This window comes from Pyrus communis, chromosome 9, assembly GCF_041283825.1.
Source record: "Pyrus communis isolate YQ-2024b chromosome 9, ASM4128382v1, whole genome shotgun sequence".
NCBI classification, from domain to species: Eukaryota; Viridiplantae; Streptophyta; class Magnoliopsida; order Rosales; family Rosaceae; genus Pyrus; species Pyrus communis.
In genome coordinates, this window is record NC_142573.1 from 14,317,453 (window position 1) to 14,338,532 (window position 21,080).

General features: G+C 36.7%; 3 protein-coding genes across 5 annotated transcripts; 2 read left to right on the forward strand and 1 right to left on the reverse strand.

Moving 5' to 3' along the window:
- The first annotated feature begins 5,192 nt into the window (after positions 1 to 5,192).
- Positions 5,193 to 7,739, forward strand: DTA4 (downstream target of AGL15-4). The gene is made up of 3 exons (XM_068478206.2): positions 5,193 to 5,922; positions 6,146 to 6,515; positions 7,367 to 7,739. The coding sequence occupies exons 1-3, from the start codon at positions 5,309 to 5,311 to the stop codon at positions 7,583 to 7,585; spliced, it is 1,203 nt and encodes a 400-aa protein (XP_068334307.2). The 5' UTR covers positions 5,193 to 5,308; the 3' UTR covers positions 7,586 to 7,739.
- Positions 7,740 to 9,881: 2,142 nt separating this feature from the next.
- Positions 9,882 to 14,279, forward strand: LOC137740368 (protein SAWADEE HOMEODOMAIN HOMOLOG 1). Of its 2 annotated transcripts, none has more exons than XM_068480242.2 (9): positions 9,882 to 10,232; positions 10,924 to 11,009; positions 11,198 to 11,243; positions 11,334 to 11,472; positions 12,449 to 12,512; positions 13,177 to 13,228; positions 13,497 to 13,640; positions 13,801 to 13,923; positions 14,022 to 14,279. In XM_068480242.2, the coding sequence occupies exons 1-9, from the start codon at positions 10,167 to 10,169 to the stop codon at positions 14,136 to 14,138; spliced, it is 837 nt and encodes a 278-aa protein (XP_068336343.2). In that variant the 5' UTR covers positions 9,882 to 10,166; the 3' UTR covers positions 14,139 to 14,279. The 2 variants fall into 2 exon arrangements, with proteins under 2 accessions (XP_068336343.2, XP_088555969.1); XM_088699843.1 differs by having other exon boundaries at positions 9,940 to 10,232; positions 10,921 to 11,009.
- Positions 14,280 to 14,895: 616 nt separating this feature from the next.
- Positions 14,896 to 20,642, reverse strand: LOC137739439 (casein kinase 1-like protein HD16). Of its 2 annotated transcripts, XM_068479004.2 has the most exons (16): positions 19,917 to 20,642; positions 18,898 to 19,023; positions 18,708 to 18,781; positions 18,546 to 18,615; positions 18,368 to 18,423; positions 18,186 to 18,257; positions 17,504 to 17,598; positions 17,348 to 17,414; positions 17,115 to 17,244; positions 16,797 to 17,015; positions 16,536 to 16,678; positions 16,186 to 16,360; positions 15,902 to 15,992; positions 15,642 to 15,799; positions 15,276 to 15,464; positions 14,896 to 15,179 (listed from the first exon to the last, which is right to left on the reverse strand). In XM_068479004.2, exons 1-16 carry the CDS (start codon positions 20,316 to 20,318, stop codon positions 15,120 to 15,122), a joined length of 2,127 nt encoding a protein of 708 aa, XP_068335105.2. In that variant the 5' UTR covers positions 20,319 to 20,642; the 3' UTR covers positions 14,896 to 15,119. The 2 variants fall into 2 exon arrangements, with proteins under 2 accessions (XP_068335105.2, XP_088555968.1); XM_088699842.1 differs by lacking the exon at positions 18,186 to 18,257 and having other exon boundaries at positions 19,917 to 20,590.
- Between the last annotated feature and the right edge of the window lie 438 nt (positions 20,643 to 21,080).

The following is a 21,080-nucleotide window of genomic DNA, read 5'->3' on the forward strand; positions in this document are numbered from 1 at the left end:
CTATTTATGCATCAGTAGTTGCATATATGTATGTTTGTGTTGCGGACGCACAGGTAAGTGTTAGGTAAGTTATAGTTTATGATAATGATGATTAGTAGTTATGTGAGATGCATAGAGAGCTCATAACCTGCATCCCCGATGTTAGTGCTCTTGCCCAGAGTAGGGCACAGACTTTCACGTGATGTTCACCTCCCGCACCACACACTCATCTTGGATCCAAGTTAGATGCACAGTCTTGTCGTACAGACCACTTTAGGTGGTTCCGACTCGTAGGTGACCTGCGATTATTCGCCCAGTCTTCACGTGATCGTAGCACTTGAGCGTATTTATTTAAACCCAGTCTTGTCGTACAAACCACTTTAGGTGGTTCCGACTCGTGTGCAAGTATAGTTAGTGAGCTGGGGATTTAAGCTCTAGATTCAGCCGTACAGGTCACATTAGGTGACTCCAGCTGACATATTACATTGCATTGATTGACATTACCTGAGTTACTTACAGTTTATGTAGAGGTATTTGACATGGCATATTTCTGAGCATGTTTTCGATATATGTGCATATTCTATTTTCTGGGAAACTATACAGGTTTTACGGCGAAGGGTTAGAACTTTTGATAATGAAATGATTTTGAAAAGCCTTGTTTTTGCCCACTCACACTTTCTGTTTTGCGCCCCTCCAGGTTCTAGTTTGGTTACTCTTTTGGTGGCATATCTGACAGATTATCACCAGTGTAAGACCCCCTCTGGGTGTGTTTAGTTAGTGTTTGTTCCTCTGGACTGCACTAGGTTTTCTATGCTCTCAATATTGTTTTTTCACACTTACGCTTGCACATGTATGTTAATTACTCTATGTGTAGTTTGATTTTTATTTATTTGAACTTTTATTATTGTCCTTTGCTTCCGCACTATGCACATGGCTATGTCATCCTCTTGTGACGGCCAGCACACCCTGATTTCGATCGAGGTGTGTCACCACTGATATCAGTGGCCTTTAGAAATCAGCCACCAATAATTAGTGTCTGTTAACTAACTTTATTTCTTAAAATTACACCAAAAAGTTTTTATGTGTTTTTTCAACTTTGGGACCTGTTTTTTTATTTCTTTTTCAGTCTTCTCCTTTTTATTTGTCAAAAATAATTGTTTTTTCATTTAATAATCCTATTCTACCGTAGTTTCACCCCTAAATAAATACGAAGTTAGACAACCCTAATTTTCAACCCAGCCGTTCTCTCTCTTTCTCCTCCCTGAGCTCAACTCCTCGCCTCCTCCCTAACCCTTTCGATGGATCGATGGCTTGGTGTGGGATTTGGTGAGGGGAAGACGTGTGGCTTATAGAGAGAGAGAGAGAGAGAGAGAGAGAGAGAGAGAGAGAGAGAGAGAGAGAGAGAGGCATTCGGTGAAGGGAAGGCATGCTGCTTGCAGAAATGAAGGAGGGAGGGAGGTAGGAGAAGACGAAAAGCAACTGCAGCAAGTTCATGGACAGAGTCACAGCAATGAAGACCCCTCGGCAGCAGATTCAAGTCAATCTAGGTAAAGTCATGGCCTTCAACCCTCATCAAAGCTTCCCTTTCAACCCTTTCTCCAGGTTATTTTTTACTTATATTATTCAATTTATCTCTATTTTTTGTGGCTGAATTTGGCTTCTTGGATTGCAAAATTCTTCAATTCCAAGTTTGAATACTTCAATTTTGATTTATGGCGGCAATTTTTATTTTCTATTGGGTCTAAGACTTGGAAACTCAATATCTTTGTGATATTAGATTAACATAGTTAAACTATTATTTCTTTTGGTGGGCATGTCTAAATTTCTGTATTTGTGCTGTTGGGGTGTCTTATCTGGTGAAGTGTTTAAAATCCTTATAATAACTGATTTAATAGGTTGAATATGTATCCAAGGATTCCTTCCAATAAGGTCTGAACTATTTTGTTTAATTAATGAAAACAGGTCACTTCTCTCTATGGTGGTCCCTTAGAGTTTTTGTTTATCGTGGAAAGCACAGAAAACCCTGCTTATCGGGCTGTATCTATGACACTATCAAAGCTTAGGTATACGCAACAATAATCATGGTTTCTTTAATATAAGAAGAACATCTAGGACAAGTCATGTATAATATATGCTTGGAAGCTCAAGTTTAATGCATAAAATTTTTTAGGTTACATGTGTTCCCAGATTGATCTGTTTTACTTGTATGAAGAGGTTAATGCTAAGATTGTTATGGTTGGTATTTCAACAACCTGCAGTAAGAAAATTCACAACCAATTGGTATGTACCTGATTAAAATAATTTACGCTTTGCTACCATGCTGGTGCAATAGCAAGGTCTTGCACAGTTGTAAGTGTTATCTTATCAGATCATTATGTACCTATAATTGTTCTATACGATAAGTTTCTTTTCTGTATGGAATACATGAATATAAATTTATTACCAAGTCTTAATGGTGTAGGGTATATGTAAATGAATTCAATTAGAACTCACTTTTTTGTTTTCTATTTTGTAGCTGCCTTGATCATTAGTTGGTGATCTCTTGTATTAGAATTTCCTGATTTTTTGAGTTTCTGAAAAAAGAGAAAATGTTATTGCATTTATATGTGTGAGTATGCGCGCGTTCTTCACTGATATTCCATTCTCATTTCTATTCCCTTATTCATATGTAAATGCTTTGTTGTATCTTGTCATCTGCCCATTGGTCATAAATATAGTGTCTATGCTTTCTTTATCTTATTCTTGAATACCCACGCTGATTGGGAGATCATTTGTTGTTTCAAGGTTGAAGGTGGTCTGCATATTCATGAACTTGTCAATTTAATATGTTCTTAGTTGAAGTTGCAGAAGGGTTGCACTGAATTTGTGGAGATTTTTGTATGGTAAATTATGACTGCAAACCCCTTGAAAATCTACTTTTCCCTGGTATTTATGTGATCATATCTCAGTGTTGTCCTCAACTCCAATCACTTTCAGTTGGACTTGAGTTAACGTTATTCTTATGAAATTTGTGGGTTTGATTTTGGGTGCAGGCTGTAGCTAATGATCAGATTCAAGTTATTGAGATGATTAAGCTCCTGGAAACAAAGGGTTCGAAGACTTTTTAAAGTTTGGTTCCAACATTTGTACAAAATTCTATAAAATATTAGTTATGCAAATTTATAGTTGTATTCTTATATTTTAATGATATAACAATTTGTTTTCTCACCAAAAATAGAAAAAGAAATATGATATTCCAATTTGGGTGCCCACATAAGGCATCCTTTTTTTTAATATTATTTTGCAACTTTGCCACCGATGTGAATTAGGGTGGCACTGCAGGAAAGGTACCAATGCAATATTGGTAGTCATTGTTACAATAGAGTCATCTACATAGGCCACACTCTCTAGTTTAGTGGGTGCTTGGTGGCCATAAAGGTTTGCCACCAATGTGAGTGGCAACACTTGACAATAGCCACCAATAAAAGGGGTGGCTTTTAGCCAAATTTCTAGTAGTGTTTTAGGCCGAGCTTGGGGTTCTCGGTTCAATTAGAAGTATCAAGAATATTTTGGCATGGGTCGAGCCCAGTAGAGTTCGGCCGAGGCCTATCAGAATGTGATTTCCTCTTGGATAAAGATGAAATGGTCTAATCCTAATACAAGATGGACTCTCTAGAGTTTAAATAACTTCTGCGTCAGAGAAGATGTCGAACTTCAAGGGATGAATCTGAATGATTAAAGAGTCTAGTTCAAAGTCCCATAGAGGTTAAGATTGGTCGATACCGAATCAGATTGGGATGAGGAATTTCAGTCCGAGTGAAATTCTAGTTCAATTGTTTGGGAAATCACTATTATAAATAGAGAGTGGGATGCATCATTCAAAGCCCCTTCAATTCAACACACAACTGCCATGCGCAAACCTCTTAAACACCTTGAGATTTTTATTTTCTTTTTCCCGCCGACATATCTTCAGTTTGGATAAACAGCACTGTGAAGGCAACCAGCAACATCTTCAGTTTGAATAAATAGAACTGGAGTAGTAGAATCAGCCGACCGAGAAGCACCTTCAGTTTGGATAAACAGCACTGCTTTGAGACCGACTAGTTATTTATCTAAGTCTCGGTTGACAAGGATTTCCGATTCCTTGTTGGAAGAGATCATCTCATTAGCCTTCTAGGCGAAGTGAGGTGTTACTAGGTTACTACATTCGGCACATTGAAACCAGAATTTGATATTGAACTTCACATAATTAGTAGTTTTGTCTTCAGGGTCTACAACCTGAAGGCCAAGATGTGTTCCTTCCTCGGCCGCAGTCGTGAGATCAAGAAGTCAGCAGCGCGCCCAACACCACATCAACATATTTTACTCGCCGACCAAACTGAGTTGACGAGTTAGCACACCCCGCATTTAATCGAATGACGTAATTAGTTTATTAATTACTCAGCCTGCGCGCCACGTAGGTAGGTAGTTTTTGGGTCAACAATTACACAATAGACTCTTCACAATATTCATAGGAAAAGTGGCTCTCTCTACTGAAGCAGTAGTAACCAGTAAAACCAAAGCAATGTAATTAGCAAATACACATGATTATTATTATTATTTTGGTTGTTCGTGTTTTTCTTGTTTTATTAAACCAACTTGCCTAAAATGACATCGCTTTGATCAGGTAATATTTAAAAATAATAAATAAATAAATAAATAAAATAATAATAATAATAATAATAAGAGCTACTCTTCTTTCAGACATTTTATCAAATAATTGAAGGACATGTATAAATTCAATTCCAATCTTTAAAGGGACAACACCCAAGTTATCCATGGACATTTATTAAAGTTCGAGGTTAGCTGACCCCTTACCCCTTAGTCCATCTGCCAATGATTCAGTATCAGTCTTCATGATGAAAAACATATGATTTCATACATGTAAATTTTGAAATGTTTAGTTTCAAAAGAAGAAAAATAACTGAACCGAACCCAAACTGAACCGATAAAACCGAATCAAAGTCAAACTGAACCATAAAAAAAAAAAAAACAAACAATAACTCCTTATCGATTTTCAATTTCGGCAAAAATTGAGTCGATTGAAACCGAACCACACCAACATGTACACCTGTCAACTTTTGAATATTTTCCTTTTATGAGAGAGAACATTAACAATGAAGCTGTAAAGAAAGTGAGAAAAAGAAAAGCAAACTAAAAAGTGAAGGACCTTGTGGGTGATCATTGATCGTTCTTGGGATGTAGGTGAAGCCCCAGACATGCCATCATTGCTGCTTCTTAACAAAGTAGAATATTTCCCCTTTTCTTTTTCTTTAGCAACAAATTAAAGAAATAAAGATACATATATAGCATGATATGTCATTGTGCACAAGAACTAGAACAAGTGAGTTTATTCCATCACTCATCTCTCTACTTTCCAATCCCGATGGCAACCTCCCCGGAACCAATCTCCGAAAACCCTGTTGATTTTCGTGCCCCGCCGCCTTCTCCCGTTGCCTCTGGTCGCCTATCATCAGTCGCAAACGATGAAGTCCTCACCGAATTCCTCGAGCACTCCCTCCAAGTCCCTGACCTCATCTTGCCAGACAAGTTTTTCCCCAAGCAAATATCTATTGAAAACAATCCTCCCACAATTGATTTTGGAGCCCTGAATTCGGATGGATGTGACGCTAGTCTTTGCAAGGTGGTGGAGTCCATAGCAAGAAATGGATGCTTTCAGCTGGTGAACCATGGAATTTCAAGTGAGCTTGTGAGGCCATTGCAGGCTGCCGCCACGGGAATTTTTAGCGTGTCACCGGAGACGAGGGCTGAGGTTACTAGGTCACCGGAGAAGCCATACGGGTTCGAGGAAGTTCATGCTGAGGAGGCTGACCATGTATTGAGTGAAGAGTTTGTTTGGTGTAGAGACCAAGGCTTGAAGTTGGCAATGGATGGAATTGCCCCAATTGGATATTCAAATTTCAGGTACTTATAACCGCCAGTTTTAAAGAATCTTAATTTTTTTTATCAGAACGGACTTCCAACTTGTGACTAACTTCAATACTAGAAAGAGAAATATTATTAAACTAACATAACTAGTTAGTTATGGAAAATTTTATATAATTTTGGTTTTAACATTTTTTTATTAAAATAAAGCATGTCGATCGATCGGACGAAATGTTACAATCCCAAACTTTTTGCTGTGCAGTGAAAAACTAGAGACCCTTATGACAAATATTGAGAAAGTCTGTGAGAAAATTCTACTAAGCTTGTTGATTAATTCTCAAGAAAAAATCATTCATGGAGAAAGCAAAAATGATGAAATGGTGCAAAGGAAAGAAGTTGGGACAGTTTGTTGCTTGTACAAGCATAGCCAGAATGTGTTACAAGATGAATGGGATAAGTCTCTGAGATATGATGTGATTAAGATGCTGATTAGAGGGACTGATTACTCTCATGCCTTGTGTTTACATATCTGTGATGGTTCTTCAGAGTTCCATGTTTACTCCAAGAAAGGTTGGGTTTCTTTTATCCCAGTTAAAAATGCCCTAATAGTCACCACTGGGGACCAAATACAGGTAATTAAATTAACTTTGGATTACTGTGTATTATGTATATAATTCAAAGTTCTAATTATAAAGCCAACATTATAACTACTTGGTCACCTAAATGGCATATATTGCTTTAGTTTGTATGCTACATTGTTTTCAAAGTTTGTGAATATATTTGCTTTTAGTGTCTAAAGGTTGCAATAAAGTCGGGTATTCCCTTGCTTTGTAGCAATTCATTTGATGGCTGCAAGCCCACCATCATGAACATTTGTACCCCTTCTACCATCATTATATTTTGTAATTTTATATCTAATGCCACCTATTCAGAGATGCCCTCGTCGAAATATTCCCCCCCCCCCCCCCCCACCGCCCCCCCACCCACACACACACACACACACATATATATATATATATATATTCCTCAAATTATTTTATTGGAGATTCTTTGTAAGACTCACTCAACATTGTACTTCAACGATCCAGTTATCTATCTTTTAGGTCGTTCCTCAAAGATTATTTATACCAAAAATCACTCAACTCCAAAATCATTTGACCTTTGGATTGAAGAATAGTTGTACAATGTCTCTTTGAAAAACCGTATTCATCAATTTTCTTCACTACAATTAAATGTCTTAGTGGTTTTGCATTTGTCTGAGTTTTTGCAAAGATAATCTATGAATAATGTACTAAAATATAGACAATTTGTATCGTTAAAAAAATTATAGAATATGATGTCCCTCAATTAAGCTTATTTGAGAGACCCCTCAACAGAAGTAGACTATATATGTGTGTGTGTGTGTGTATTTTGCTTAGAAATAAAATGATGCAATTTGAGGTGTCCTCAAATAAGCTAATTGAATTTCTTTGTTTTTTAAAAGGCATGGAGTGGCAGCCAGTATAAGCATGTGATTGGAAGGCCAATCTTTAAAGGTGAGGAGGAATTTATTTCAATGGCTTTCCTCTATTCTCCCCCAAGCTTCATTACAAACTCCCAAAGCAGCAAGGAAAATACTATTTCACTTGGTCAACAAGTTATAGTGGCTATACTTCTTACTCTTGTCTACCAATTTTCAGTATACTTGTCAAGCCATTTCTGATGCATTTACTCGTCAAGTTATTTCAAATTTTCAAATAGGGTAGTATATACATGTGAATGTGTGGATGTATTTTGGATGATCTTGGAATTATTTTATACATTGTAACTTTGCAAATTTGAAGTTAATAGTAAGCTTTAGTCTTCATGATGATTTATATCATTTTTTTAGTTGGATAAAATTTTATTAAAATGATCAAGAATTTACATAGGACAGACATGTCAACATTCTCAAAATAAACCTTGTCAAGGAAAAATGATATGGGAAATCTCTAGAGCAATACCAAGAAGCCACACATGACCCGGACTCGTATATCCACATGGACACCAAAATCGAGGCATACTAGTTGACACCCAAAAAGTGACGAAGCCATATAAGCAAGTGATATGTAAAAAGAACAAATGAATTAAAGTCCGAAATTAAACTAAGACTAGAGTGCGTCGAGAGTGTAATGAACCTTTAATAATACATGTAATGCAATCAAAAACCTAATTATGCACAGTGGAAGAATACTAATGTAACACATCCAAAGATATCAATTAAATTTACTAAGAATAGTCTCTATTTTGATGAGAGAAGATTATGCCGCCATGCCTAGTGTCAAGAGCTCCAAAATCTACCAAGTCTTGGAGAGACACAAAACAGAAAGTATGAGCAGCAAAAATGTAGATTTCTAAAATGAATTGTCCCTTTCAAACATAAAGTACTAGTTTGGTACTAAGGTACTTTTATAAAAAGTGTGACTTCCCACATGACCCAAGGGAGTGATCCTTAAATGTATATTCTCATCCCTACCTAGCACGAGGCTTTTTGGGAGCTCACTGGTTTCGGGTTCCATAGGAATTCCAACGTTAAGCGAGTAGTGCGCGAGAGCACTCGCATGATGGATGACCCATTGGGAAGTTCTCGTGTGAGTTCCTAGAAACAAAACCGTGAGGGCGTGGTTGGGGCCCAAAGCGGACAATATCGTGCTACGGTGGAGTCGGGCCCGGGAAGTGGTCCCGCCCAGGCGGGGATGTGACAAAAGTGGGTATCAAAAAAAGCTGAGCTCAAAAATGTGTTTGGTAAACACTTAAAAATAGCTTATTTTCACAATTTTGGATGAAAAAAAGCTGAAAACGTGAAGCAGCATAAATGTTGGATTATATGTTGAATGTTGGATTATGATTTCTTGTTAAACGTTCGATTATGCCAAAGCGGACAATATCGTGCTACGGTGGAGTCGGGCCCGGGAAGTGGTCCCGCCCGGGCCAGGATGTGACAAAAATGGGTATCAAAAACAGCTGAGCTCAAAAAAGTGTTTGGTAAACACTTAAAAATAGCTTATTTTCACAATTTTGGAAGAAAAAAAGCTAAAAACGTGAAGCAGCATAAATGTTGGATTATATGTTGAATGCTGGATTATGATTTCTTGTTAAACGTTCGATTATGCCAAAGCGGACAATATCGTGCTACGGTGGAGTCGGGCTCGGGAAGTGGTCCTGCCCGGGCCGGGATGTGACAAAAAGTGGGTATCAAAAAAAGCTGAGCTCAAAAAGGTGTTTGGTAAACACTTAAAAATAGCTTATTTTCACAATTTTAGATGAAAAAAAGCTAAAAACGTGAAGCAGCATAAATGTTGGATTATATGTTGAATGTTGGATTATGATTTCTTGTTAAACGTTCGATTATGATTTCTTGTTAAACATTGGATTATATGCTTAAGATAAAGTTTATAAATATTTTTCTTATAAAAATAAAGTAGATTTAGTAATTCACCCTTAAATTAATGGCACATCTCGTATTATATCATTTTTTATCATTTCACACAGTCGCAGCTATTTTGACATAAAAATTTACCAAATACTATAATACTTAAAAGGAAATTTTTGTAATATTGCATTCAATGAGAGAGTATTATAGTATAATCCATAAATTTGAAATTTTTATGATTTCATGTGATCGATTAATTATGTGCACATTTTAGACTTTTTTAATTAATTAAAATCATTAAAATCTTAAAACAAGGTTGTGGGCTTTGTTTTCCACTCAAGGTTGTGTCATGATACAATCTCTATATGTGAGTATATACATTATATATCTGATGAGCCTTTATATTTATTTTTTGAACAATCGATATTATTTATATTGAAGGAAGGGGACGAGCTTAGCCTCATAATGAACTAGCAATAATGTGGTTCAAATTTGCCTTTCATGAGAATCGAACTTTAAAACATTTCACTGCAGAAGAATACCACTAAACTATAATATTAAATGACAATGATCTCTATATTTTAAGAACTCATTTTTCGATCTATTTAAGATTCATTGACGGTAATTGTCTTTATTTCGGACTCCGCTGGAGATGTTTTTAGACCGACAGAAATAGAGAGCATCGGTTTGCGAGAAAACCTATACAAAGTTGAACGGCCAAAGATTGAAGGGTTCGATAATCGGGAGAGAGGTCCGCCGGGAGATACATCGACCTCTCTCCTTGGGAGTAGAAACACGAAAACCCAGTGGAGAAAAGGTATTTGACATCACTGACATCACTGACATCACTCTCACTCATTTTGCATCAGATTAGAATCTCAGTTCGACAGAGATGGACAATTTTCGTACAAGAAAAAGAGATACAATGAATTCTCTCTCTGTTTTCACTCACTCTGAGGTAAAAAATTTCTCACCCCTTCTTATGATTCCTTCAATTGGGTACTTTCAGCTCTCTGTTCTCTGATTCATCAAAAATTTCCAATCTTTGGCTTTAAATTCAGCTGCTGCTAATTGGGGTTTTCTACATTTGGTTGTGTTTTATATGATAGTGCTTGGTGTTGGACTTTTCCTTTTTATGGTAAATTTAGTTTTTGTTTCATTAAACAAGCTTTTGGGTTGTATTTTTTACTGGATTTGATGTTAAAGTTTGAGGCTTTTCTCTCTATCTCTCTGTTTTGTTTGTTGTTTTCGCTGTTTATATTTTTCCCCATGTTACCTTTACATATATAATAAGATGTATACACAAATGTCGTCATTTGGATGAAAGAAAATGTAACTTTTGAAGTGTAGGGAGCTCACCATGTATTAACTCATCATTTCTGTTTTTTTCAAATTCTGTATTGGATGATATTTGGTGTTTGATGAGTCAAATTATTCCCCATGTTTCAAATATCCTATCTACCGAGAAGCAACTATGGTTGCAGATGGATTCGCTACTCTTTAGTAAATTTCCTACTACATTTATTCCTAGGTTCAGTTATGGCTTATGGTTTTAGGACCCGAAGAGGATCCGCTCTATAATTTTCGCATTCAGTTATTCAAAGGATGATTTCTGTATCAGATATTGATTGTATTTTTCCTTTTAGTAGATTATGGAAATGGAGAATTTAATTAAGCATGTCGGAAAGCAATCACTTACTCAGGAGTTTTTCCAAGACCTTGCAACAAGTTTCAGGTGATTCTGTAATGCTAAATAGTATAGGTTATAGCCTGAATTGGCCAGACACATTTGTTTTATTTTCTTGTCAAAAAAGAAAATAAAAAGAATGATTTCTTGGAATTAAATATGCATACTTATACAGAACAGGGTTTTTCCAAGTACGCGCCTTTTATTAAGTTTTTCGCATTGCTCTGTCTTTTCAGTTGCGCTCCAATCCGTGCTGGAAAACCTGATGTAACATGGGAACAGGTTAGTCATTTATTTTTACGTTTTCGTTGCTTAATCTTATTGTTTATACTGGAGCATTTTGTAATGTTATGAGTTCGTATTTTGTTCTAGGTGCAAAGTTGGTTCCAGGACAAACAAAAAGAGCTGCAACCCAAAAGTACTTCCTCGCCTAATGCTGTCGAGTTATTGGTTGATTTTTCAGATTCAAATGTCTCAAGAAATGCACCTCAAGTTTCTCAGAAGCCAAAAGGTTATCCTTTTTGTCAGTATGGATGAAGCTGTAGAAAATGTGGTGTTGAATATTGAATGGCTTTTCCAAGTTAAATGCAAATTTTGATTTTATCATGTAGTCAAAATTATTTCTATGCTAACATCAAGCAACATGAATAATATTTGATGATATTACTTTCAAGTTCCTTAAAATTCCAAATCAGAATGGCATCAGCTTGGAGCCCTTTGAAAGCCATTGTAGCATGTCAGTGCTATCTTGGCAGAGAAGGGCAGGTGGGTTAAGAGCTCGGTCAATCTCGAAGTCTAAGACCTAATTGATTAATTTGTGATGCTACAGTATTATCAACACAATTCTTTTAACAACTTGTGGCTTTGTCTACGTGATGTTACTCAATCGAGGGGTCTTCAGAAGCCATAATTATACGTTTTTTGAAGTGCTATAAATGCTATTTTATTACTCAAATTACTAGTTGTCTGATAGGTGGTGCACTTTCTCTGCATATTGATTGACTGGATTCTGATTGCAATATATTTCTGTGGTCAACCTTTCGTCTGCTACGCCTTACATAAATTAGTTATATGCGATATATTGTTTTACCTTTCTTTTGTCATGTTTCATTCTTTTTGTGTAAAATTTTTGCTTACTTTATTTTTCCTGTCATATTATCTTTTCACGTATGGTGCAGTGGTAAATGTTATTTCTCGCTTTCCAGGATTTTGTGTTCATTATTTCTGTTATCATCTTTACATGGAAAGAGATATTTTCACGTGCATGGTCTTCTGCAACATATGTTTAAAATCTTTATCTGTTATATAGAATGCTTATGTTGTCCTTAGGTCACTATTTATGTTGAATTTTTCAGTTATGATACTGGGACATTATTTCTTAACATGTAATCTCAGAAAAACTTTATCATGCAGAGCAGTTAAATGGGGAATCTTCAATCTATGTCTGATTTCTCATCGAAAATCTTACTTGATAACTTTTAACTCAGGTAAATGGGTCACAGAACTTTCAGAATTGGCATTTGAAGCAAAATCATCAAAAGATGATGCATGGTAAGAATTTGTCTATTCAACGATCCTTTCCAAGTCAACTCTACTTGATTCTATATGTTACATTTGAAACACGTGTTCCCTGTTAATATGTTACATGGCAAGAGTACCATCCCTACTTAATATAGGAGTAAAGTAGCCGAAAAACCATTGACATCATTTAATATTAAATATGCATATTGTTCTTGTTTTGGAGTGGCGTGAGTATTCCTATTCATTCCATAATTCCATGAGATTTGTTACCTTAAGTGATATACATGTTTGAAGCATTTTTCTGTGTGAAAGAGTAAAATATAAACTTTGGGCAGATCCACAATGTGTAAGTATAGTTCTCAAACAGTGCAGTCAAACTTAGGTTCAGAAGACGCCTAACGTTATTATGCTCTCGAGGAAAAATGAACTAGCCTAATTACTTGTTAGGAAATCATCCAAAAGTAGTTATAATTGTTGGATTATGAATAGTTTACTTTCTTGAGTTACGGTATAAAAACACCTTTATTCTGTGATATACCAGTGTTTTGTTACTATAAATTAACTCAAGATGTTTTGGGGATTTACCTAATTAATGCCACTAAATAAACATCAAGGTGAAAATTTGTACGTAGTTTATTATTTCTTTCAATTCAGATTGAAACACAACTACACCTGACATTTTTTGGCTTTCCAGGTACGATGTTGCTACTTTCCTCTCATACAAAGTAGTCAGTTCAGGAGACCTTGTAAGATTCATCCTTTCATTATTTAGTATAATCATTATGCTTCGTTTGGATTAAAACGCAGTTCTTATCTTAGGTCTATTTTCTAATGTAAAGTTTTACGAGAATAATGCAATAAGTCATCCGTTATGTCTTGATCTCTTTGTTTTATTTGCAACATTCACGGTATGAATTTCCATTTTCGCTTAGGCATTTATATTTTAAAGATATACTAGCAAATATTGTCTCTGCTTGAAGAGAGATTTTAATGTTTCCCTGTTATATGTCACAGGAAGTTAAAGTGCGGTTTTCCGGATTTGGTAGGGAGGAAGATGAGTGGGTGAATGTGAGAGGTGCAGTGCGTGAGCGATCTATTCCTTTGGAAGCTTCTGAGTGTTCGAAGGTGAAGGTTGGGGACCTAGTGCTGTGCTTCCAGGTAATCTTCTAGTCTATTTCTTTTAAATTTGTCCCATAAGCTGCCTTACAATGATGCATTGGAGTCCAAAATATTGTAAAAGGCATATTTTTTGTTAATGCAAACCTTTCCAAAGATATTAGTACTCTCTTATCGTTCGGCCTTAAAACCTTATTCGCAGGAAAGAGAACATCAAGCTGTATACTGTGATGCCGAAGTTGTGGCCATCCACAGGGGGCTACATGACATGAACGGTGCTTGCAAGTGTACCTTTGTTGTTCGCTTTGACCATGATAGCTCCGAGGTAAATTTCCGAGGATCTATGTTCATGTATGTTTGTGTTCAGGTTCAGTTTTTCTCTCTAACGTTGGCTGATCGGATTGATGTTACTAATAATACCAGGAACATGTTGAGCTGGGGAGGTTATGTATCAGGCCTGCACAAAGCACTTCAGGCTATACTAAAACCCAACCGGAGCTCTTTACAAACAGGGACATGAAATTCTCTTTTCTTTATTGAAATATGGCGCTGGATGGCCGGAGGCGGCGATGTTTGTAAATTTCTTTAAAACTTTAACCTGAGATGTATTCGCAACTGAATTATTTGCAGCAAATTACATTAACATCTTGTTACCAACAAGCATAATCTCCATATTCTCTGCACGGACACCACGCAAACAAATCACAGATTGATACGATTGAAAAAACTTGCCACATCGTGCTTTTAACGAGTCAACTGAGGCGGTGATTGGTAGTAAATGATTTTCACTTGTCTTCCTACATCTTTGTTAATTTTTGTCTCTTGATTAATTTTTTTATTTATTTAATCTAATTAGTCATAAATAAACACGAAAAATCAACGAGTGCATAGTAGAATCGAGATATTCCAAACTTTGTGGGTTGGTGATGTGATGGTTTGTCAATGGATGTCAGATTGGTTCGTTGAGATTGTGACTAAGCAACCTTGAATATTCCTGAGGTGACAATGCTTCCATTCTAATTTCCAAGGGTCGAAAATAGGACTATTTATGCTCGAATGCTTCCATTCCAAGGGTAGAAAATAAGACAATATTTATGCTCCCTTTGTTTGCAGAAACAAAATTTAGAATTAATCTCAGTTTATTACACATTTTATATATAATTTTTTTTTTCGTTCTAGTCAGTACCTAAAGTTATAATTCTAAAATATTTTCATGTATCGGTTAAACTGTCTATTAAAACAGCTGTGAATTTATAACGTGGTGCCCACGTAAGTACGACTCTGCTATGCTCCTTCGTTTGCAAGAAAACGCTCTTTTAATTTATCATTCACATCAACAAACAAGACACTGCTCCCGCATTAGACAGAAACAGACCAACTATAGGTTTCGGCTACAAGTTTCTATGGTTACAATTAATTAGAGCTTCAAGTCATCAAAAATTTCTCGGTAGAGGGCGTTGAGACTCCCCGACCGGAAACAAAGTCGCAATGGTGTCTTATCCCAAATAGTCGTTGGGCGGCTTACGAAACTGTTCGTCCATAACAAATGGATGCAAGATAAAGGTTCTTCGACCATTTCTCCTGTAATATCCATATATGAGTTAGTCCAACGTATTGAAAGATCACCAAATAAGGGAAAGAAAAAGAACCCTGACAACAGTGAAAATATTATGTTACCTTGACATGTGTACTGGGAAATACAGAAGTACGAAGCGTCTCCTGCGTTTCGTCTTGAAGCTTCCTCTTTGGGATACTAAGAACAAAAGCAGCTTGATCGGACGTTGCTGCACTTGCTGTTATGCGGTATCCACTGTCCCACCGCTGATGAATACCTTCGCTTGGATAAAGGAAATCTAACTCAACAACCTGAAAAACAGAATATTGTCTGCCTGTTAAATAATTAGTTCCATACAAACAGGACGCGTTGGCAGGATCATAAAGTAACAACTAACAGAGTCAATGCTGCTGCCTTCACCAACTCATTAGACCAAATTGTCTCTCTAATTACTCGAAAGAGAAATGTGTTCTTAGATCCAAGATTACCTGGCCCGAATAATTTGCACCACGAGACATAACAACTGCCCATCTACTTCCAGAAGTGGCCATTGCAGTAACATAGAAACCCTCCCGCCACTTTTTGTTAATCCACTTGTAAGGAAATGTATCGGTTACTTTGTATGACTGCTGCGTAAACGTTGTACCTGGACCCGTACAAATGGCATCAGTAACAAAAAAAGCGGCCATTTTTAGATTAAAATGTTTGATAAAATTGAGCCCCAAAACGACTAGACTATTGCACTAACCCTTGGACATTACTACTAATGAACTCCCGTTAGTAGCTCCAGCTAAAGCACTGATGTAATAGTTCTTATCCCATTGCTCCATTATCCATTCCTTCAAACACACAAAAAACATCATCCTTGAGATTAAATAAATATAAATTTTGAACAAAAATATTGTTATTTACAAACAGGTATTGCCAGCATTAAATAAAACGACGAAGTGGAAGTACAGATTCTAGCAAAAATAAGTTATTTTTGTCAGAGAAGACAATCACTTCTGGTCGATTGAGAGTACAAGTTTGTACCTTGTGAAGACAGCATGGTGAAAGTTCGTAAACTTGGGAAGAAAAATTAGTGCCTGCATCCATAATTAAGGCCCACAAATTTTCATAAGAGGCCACACTGCTAATATATAACCCATCCTCGGTCCCTTTGTCAATATGCTGAGCAAGCCTTGTATCAGCCACATTATAGTGATACCTAAAGAACGTAAGAGGAAATACTTTAAACAGTAAGGGGATAAAAGACAACAAAGACAACGATATAACTATCAAAACAGAAAGCAAGATACACAGCATAAATATATTATCATGATGAGAGGTCCCCAAATCCATCACTAAATAAGCAATAGCTTCACTGCTTGTGATATAAATACCTTTGCTTCATTGGTCTATGAGCATTATAAACACTAATCCATTGATTTGCTGGCATACCCATCCTAATCCTCTTCTTTGGTTGTTCATCATCTTCCTCCTCCACCGTCAATCTTCCTCTTTTATGACCGACCAGATTAATAAGCTTCACAATTAATAGAGCAGATATTAGAAGCACTAATCATACCTTTAAAAATATATGTACCAAAACTACTGCTCAAGGGTAAGCCATCAACAACAAAAGGAGAGAAGATCATGCATACCTTCAGTGCACCCTCTGTGTTTATTGGCCTGATATTAGGAATTGGACCTACAATCCCATCAAAAAGTGATATACACTTCGCATAATTTGGCTCTTCATCGAACTTCAAGTTCACCACATATTCCACAAATTGTCTAAATGGCTTTGGCTTGAAGGAACACAATGTCTCTGGAGATGTTGCCATCTTCTTCTTGCAAACAAGAAACCCCTTATTGTCTCCCTGAGAAGACCAACATGTTATAATAAAATGTAATGAAATAAACATATTAAGGCAAGCACAGCACAAATTTTTACTCAAGCTAAGAAAGAAAGAACAAACCTGATATCCTTGCCAAGGCAGACGACCACGTAGAAGGAATATAAGGGTGTAAGTTAGAGACTCGAGATCATCTCTCCTACTACCTGTTCTCCCTAAATGCGCATGCACACTAGCGTAACGCACTGTTCCTCTGTCAGACCAGAAAACTTAAGAACAAAGTAGCAGAAAATTTTAAGAAAAGAGCATAGAGATGAGTAAATGAAACAAAACAAGATAGGAAACAATGCTTGTACCTGAAAACATCTGGCCTCTGGTCATATTCTACATGCCGACCACTAGTAATTTCTCGCCATCTAGTTGCTGATAAGACCAAAACAAGTTATATGATGATGACTCATTGACGACTACCATACCACTTAGCATTAACAAAACCCATATTCAAAAAGTACCTAATCCAAGGTCAACCAAATACAACTTTTTCTCATCAGGAGTCCCAGGATGACCAAGCAGAAAATTCTCGGGCTTTACATCCCCATGTACATAGCTGAAAACAACATGGTAGGAGAGTTAAACAATGGATTGATTATGGCTTTCAAGTTTCAAGGAACTGAAAAAACATCTGAAAATATGGCCTCTGGTCAAACCCCAAATCCGGTGATTGTCTCACAAATCTACTTAAACTATCCCTCAAAAAATTTCTAAATCAAAAGTTTTAGTGGTCAAATAGTAAGTTGTGCATTGTGAAATTTCCAAACACTCCATCAACCCTGTTGTCCATACAAACTTTACATGCAACAACTACCTTTCTTATGTCTTAACTCTTGAACTTTCTAAACAATAAAATTGTATGTAGCGGAAACAAATAAATATTCCATTCCATATGAACTCGGATACTCAAAGAGCCTAAATATGATATTAAGAAACTAGATAGAAGAAGCATAGGCTTACTATTTCACATCAATACTTCCCACATGTAAATTTTATCTAAACAAATCCATTGCACAACATTAACAACAACAAAGTTCTTAGTTGTTTCATGGAGAGAGAGAGAGAGAGAGAGAGAGAGAGAGAGAGAGAGGAACAACGAAAATGACAACAAAATTTGAATTGATTGGCAGAAGAAACTCTCACCCTCTACAATGTATCTTCTCCAATATTGATATTGCTTCAATGGCAATGCATGCAACCATTTCAACAGACATTCTAAAATTACAAAGGTGACTAAATTACTCAACCGGAAATCATGAAAACCATAAAATAATAATTAAAGAAAATTTGTTAAATTAAGAGTCACTTTTGTAATTCACACTTACGTGTGAGAGTTATTATTCCATACATCCCACAAGCTTGGCCCCAAGATATCCATAACCTGTACATTGAAGGGTTTAGGAAATATCAAAAAGCTAGTCTTGAACTAGTATATCACACAACTATCAAAACGTTACATTGTGGTTATCAATATTCAAAACAAGTCAAAAGAAGACTGCATACCATGATATAATAGTCGCCTTGCTGGCCCTTGAAGTGTACTCGCGGCACGCCATGGCTGCCACCAAGAGTGCTGTAAACGTAACACAAAGTAAATGATAGATTCATAAATACTATTAAAATTTAAAAACATTGCCAAAACCTGTATAATAGAGGCATCCTCACCTGTATATTTGCCACTCAGCTGGTGGTCCATAGCTACACCCTTTACTGTTTTTATGCTCGAATTTCAATGCCACCTAAGATACAAAGGTAACAAAATGTGTATACAAGGGAGAAGCCGAATAGCAAGGTAAAAGGTAAAGACAGAGAGAATAAAATTCAACAATAAAAAAAAAATAACAACGTTCTTTACCTCTAAAGCTCCTGGGCCAATTCTCTCATTTGGATTTATTATACGTCGACCAACATAGACTTGTCCGAAGCCACCCTTACCGAGCTTTCTTTCCACTTTGTAAACAGGGGAACCACCAACCTGAACCTGCAGCAAACAAACATAGAAATTTGAACAGAGACAGAACAATTAAGCGTCGAGTTATTGAAGAAGAAAACAACTATGAAGGTTCTATCCAGGATTCCAGATGCAGCAACATGCATGCGGTGCAATTCTCAGAGTTAGAGCTGTAACTCCTCATCATTATTAGTAGTTATAAAACAATAGTTTAGTAATTAAGATATATCATGGGAGATGCCTATAACTAACAGGACACTAGGACTACAGCATAGTGATCGTCGAAAATGTAAATCACGACATAAATCAAAAGCTGCTTATACCTATCCACTAACATTTAGTAATACTAAGGACTGAACCAGTACCCTTCTAGTTCACAAAATAACACCATAACTGCATTCCAACTTTAACCAGAAACTTAATTTGTTCTCAATACTTAATTGCTCGAACAAATTTTAGAGACGGATGACAAGCCAACATCTCAGTGTCAGTCAAGTTTCTAGACAGGGTTAAAAGGAGGTAAAATTCAGGTTTCCCATTTAAAACAGACAACACCATTTAAATGCAGGACAAATTAGGGATAAGTTTTGAAAAATTAACCTATCCACCAACCAAAACTCTCCATTTACATATAAACTGTTAATACAATCACAAAAAATCATTTTTCACAAAATCTAAAAGCTCTTAGATTATAACCCAGTTGCAATTCCAAAATCGAAATCAAATAAAACCGAATACCTTCACTCAAGAACAGCAAAAAGACCCCATTGCCCCGACAATCCCCCATCCTGCAGATTTATACACCCAAGAATTGCAGATGACCCCTAATTGGCATTCATACTCCACGGCATTCAGTAAAGACCACATTTTTGTTACGAATTTAAAAAATTAATTAATGAAAAAAAAAAACAAGACTAAGGAACCTTCTCAGGAATCGGAGTAGTGCTTCCTTCGTCTTCACCGGCATTGGCCTTATCATTACTCGGAGCGGCACCGGCTGCTCCGCCGCCACTATCATAGTCATCCATTTTCTTCTCTCCCACTTTCTCCTTCTCCGCCTCAACGACTACGTTTTTCTCATCACCCACCACCACCACCTTCTTGCGATTCTCCTCCTCTTCTCTAACCTTATCACTCTCGTTCTTGTTCTTGGGATTACTCGGCACAGCTGCTTCTGCCGCCGCTGCTGCTCTCCTCCGCCTTGTTCTCGTCGCTATCGCCTCTCCGGCGTCGATCGGACTCGGAACCTTCTCCTGTTTCTGCTTCTTAGCTGCTGCCGCCGCTGCTCCTCGTCCCCTGCGCGCTCCGCCACGCGGTACCGGCATCTTTCATCGTCCGATTCTCATCCCCGCGCAAACTTTGAGCAATTTACAAACGCGCCACCGCCGACCGAGGAACAGCCGTAATGCGCGAACAAGGACAGCCGTTTCAAGCCTCGACTCTTTCGTTAAGTAATGCGTCGAAAGAATGTGGAGTCTTGGGGTTCAATCCCCAATTTCCGAATCGCCGAGCTTCTGATCGTTCAAGAATTACGGTTTCGAGAAGATCGGAAAGACTCACAGAAGAGGGGTTCGACTAGTTACAGAAAGAGGGAGACGAAGGTACGAAGGAAGGAACGATTAATTTATTTTATAAATAAAATTTAAGAAAACTAATGAAAAGGATTGAAAATTTTTGAATTTTAACAATAATGATAAAATAAAAGGTAAAGTAAATATTACCAGAATTGATTTTTTAGTGTAAAAATGTGATTTTTTGTTAAAGTGAATAATACCGTGAGCTTTTCGTTAAAACTCCCTAAAATTTAGGGGATTTAATAGAGGAATTGGATCTGCTCCAACTCTTAGTGTTCGGAGCTTAGAGATTAATTCATTTGAATCGCTCAAATTAAATTCAACGGTCTCTATTAACTTATTTTCCTAGTCTACCACATAAAACCAACGGTTCTGATTTCTTTTAAACTACAATCAAGGGTTCAGATGATTTGATCCCTTAAGCTATGTAATATCTTGCTTTATATTTTGTACTAATTTAATGTCTTCATTATTAAAATATTTTTTTTTTGAGTTTTACTAGTTTTACTATGC

Excerpts from the sequence above, each read along its gene's own strand:
- LOC137740368 (XM_068480242.2), top strand. The coding sequence starts at position 10,167 with ATGGACAATTTTCGTACAAGAAAAAGAGATACAATGAATTCTCTCTCT. Across the intron at positions 10,233-10,923 it reads CTGTTTTCACTCACTCTGAG|ATTATGGAAATGGAGAATTT; the intron begins GTAAAAAATTTC and ends TCCTTTTAGTAG. Across the intron at positions 11,473-12,448 it reads AGTTTCTCAGAAGCCAAAAG|GTAAATGGGTCACAGAACTT; the intron begins GTTATCCTTTTT and ends CTTTTAACTCAG.
- DTA4 (XM_068478206.2), top strand. The coding sequence starts at position 5,309 with ATGATATGTCATTGTGCACAAGAACTAGAACAAGTGAGTTTATTCCAT. Across the intron at positions 5,923-6,145 it reads ATTGGATATTCAAATTTCAG|TGAAAAACTAGAGACCCTTA; the intron begins GTACTTATAACC and ends TTTGCTGTGCAG. Across the intron at positions 6,516-7,366 it reads CCACTGGGGACCAAATACAG|GCATGGAGTGGCAGCCAGTA; the intron begins GTAATTAAATTA and ends GTTTTTTAAAAG.
- LOC137739439 (XM_068479004.2), bottom strand. The coding sequence starts at position 20,318 with ATGCCGGTACCGCGTGGCGGAGCGCGCAGGGGACGAGGAGCAGCGGCG. Across the intron at positions 18,424-18,545 it reads AAGGCGACTATTATATCATG|GTTATGGATATCTTGGGGCC; the intron begins GTATGCAGTCTT and ends TTCAATGTACAG. Across the intron at positions 17,016-17,114 it reads TGCCTTGGCAAGGATATCAG|GGAGACAATAAGGGGTTTCT; the intron begins GTTTGTTCTTTC and ends TGGTCTTCTCAG.